The sequence below is a fragment of the Danio aesculapii genome, chromosome 20 (assembly GCF_903798145.1).
Source record: "Danio aesculapii chromosome 20, fDanAes4.1, whole genome shotgun sequence".
In the NCBI taxonomy this organism is placed as follows: Eukaryota; Metazoa; Chordata; class Actinopteri; order Cypriniformes; family Danionidae; genus Danio; species Danio aesculapii.
Window position 1 is genome coordinate 39,300,842 of NC_079454.1, and position 1,157 is coordinate 39,301,998.

A 1,157-nucleotide genomic window follows, 5' to 3' on the forward strand; every position below is an offset into this window, starting at 1 on the left:
TTGCATAGAGGTTCTTGAGAAAACTCAACCTCAATAAAGCAAATGCAAGGCTAGAAATCTGTATATGGGGGTCTTCATGAGGGTCCTTGATTATTGAAGTCGGCATTTTTGATAAAATAAAAAAAATTAATTGAAATCATCTTACCTGTGTCAGCGATTTAGTCTAGATTCACAGAATTGAGGAAGGGTATAACAGGAAGCTCTACCTCTGTAGGCCACATCACGGTTTTCCCCCCTTTGTGTGTAGTGTTTCTTGTTTCTTATTGGACGGAACCCATAGGTTATGTAGTGGAAAGTACAGACTCATCCCTATATAAAGCCGATAACATCAGTGGGGTGATTATCTTCAGCCGATCAGCCACCGATAAACCACCAGATTTGAACATCGACTGACCACAAACCCAAACATGAGGCCGTCTTGCATCTTCATCGCCTGTCTGGTGCTCGTCGCTTGCTGCTCAGTTGATGGAAGTGATTGTACGTATTTTTCTGTATTTTTTATTGTTATTTGACTAGACTAATTGAATGCATGTTTGTGGTACATTATCTTTTAATAATTTTTTTTAATGTAATCCATTCAAATATTGATTAATTTAACATTTTGCGAAACAGCTGAATGATTTATTTTCATCTTTGTTTTCAGTCAGCCAAAATCCCGACAAGTGCTGCTTTTCGTTTTCCACTATCAAGATCCCAGTTAAGCAGGTTCAGAGTTATCATACGACACATTTTCAATGTCAGAAGAACGGGATCATGTAAGTATTTTTTTATAATTCCATAATTAAAATGAAAATATATTGTAAATACATTTTTTGAACCATCTTCTTTTTGAAAATGCAGTTTTGTGACAGAACAGAAGGAGATCTGCGCTGACCCGACTGAGAGATGGGTTCAGAGACTGATGAATCTGGTGGATGCTCGCCTGGTGAAAGACACAGAACCCAGCTCTAATGGCAGCTCCTAACGCTCGGCTGGTTTCATATTATTGCACTGAACAGTTTCCAGACTGTTAATAAGCTTTGAAATAAATGTGAAATGCACATTAACAATACTGTTAATTATATTTCAAAACATGCTACCTGTTTAAGCTAGAATTCGAACCTGATTCTGAACCTGTCTGAATACTTTAATATTAAGCATAAATAAAGAACTTTGAA

At 36.8% G+C, this 1,157-nt stretch overlaps 1 protein-coding gene across 1 annotated transcript; it reads left to right on the forward strand.

The window, feature by feature from the left end:
- Nucleotides 1-332: 332 nt before the first annotated feature.
- Nucleotides 333-1,157, forward strand: LOC130213610 (C-C motif chemokine 3-like). Its single transcript, XM_056445348.1, has 3 exons — nucleotides 333-477; nucleotides 644-755; nucleotides 841-1,157. The coding sequence occupies exons 1-3, from the start codon at nucleotides 408-410 to the stop codon at nucleotides 962-964; spliced, it is 306 nt and encodes a 101-aa protein (XP_056301323.1). The 5' UTR covers nucleotides 333-407; the 3' UTR covers nucleotides 965-1,157.

Coding starts and splice junctions, on each gene's coding strand:
- LOC130213610 (XM_056445348.1), top strand. CDS start 408: ATGAGGCCGTCTTGCATCTTCATCGCCTGTCTGGTGCTCGTCGCTTGC. Junction 478..643: donor CTCAGTTGATGGAAGTGATT/GTACGTATTTTT, acceptor CTTTGTTTTCAG/TCAGCCAAAATCCCGACAAG. Junction 756..840: donor TGTCAGAAGAACGGGATCAT/GTAAGTATTTTT, acceptor TTGAAAATGCAG/TTTTGTGACAGAACAGAAGG.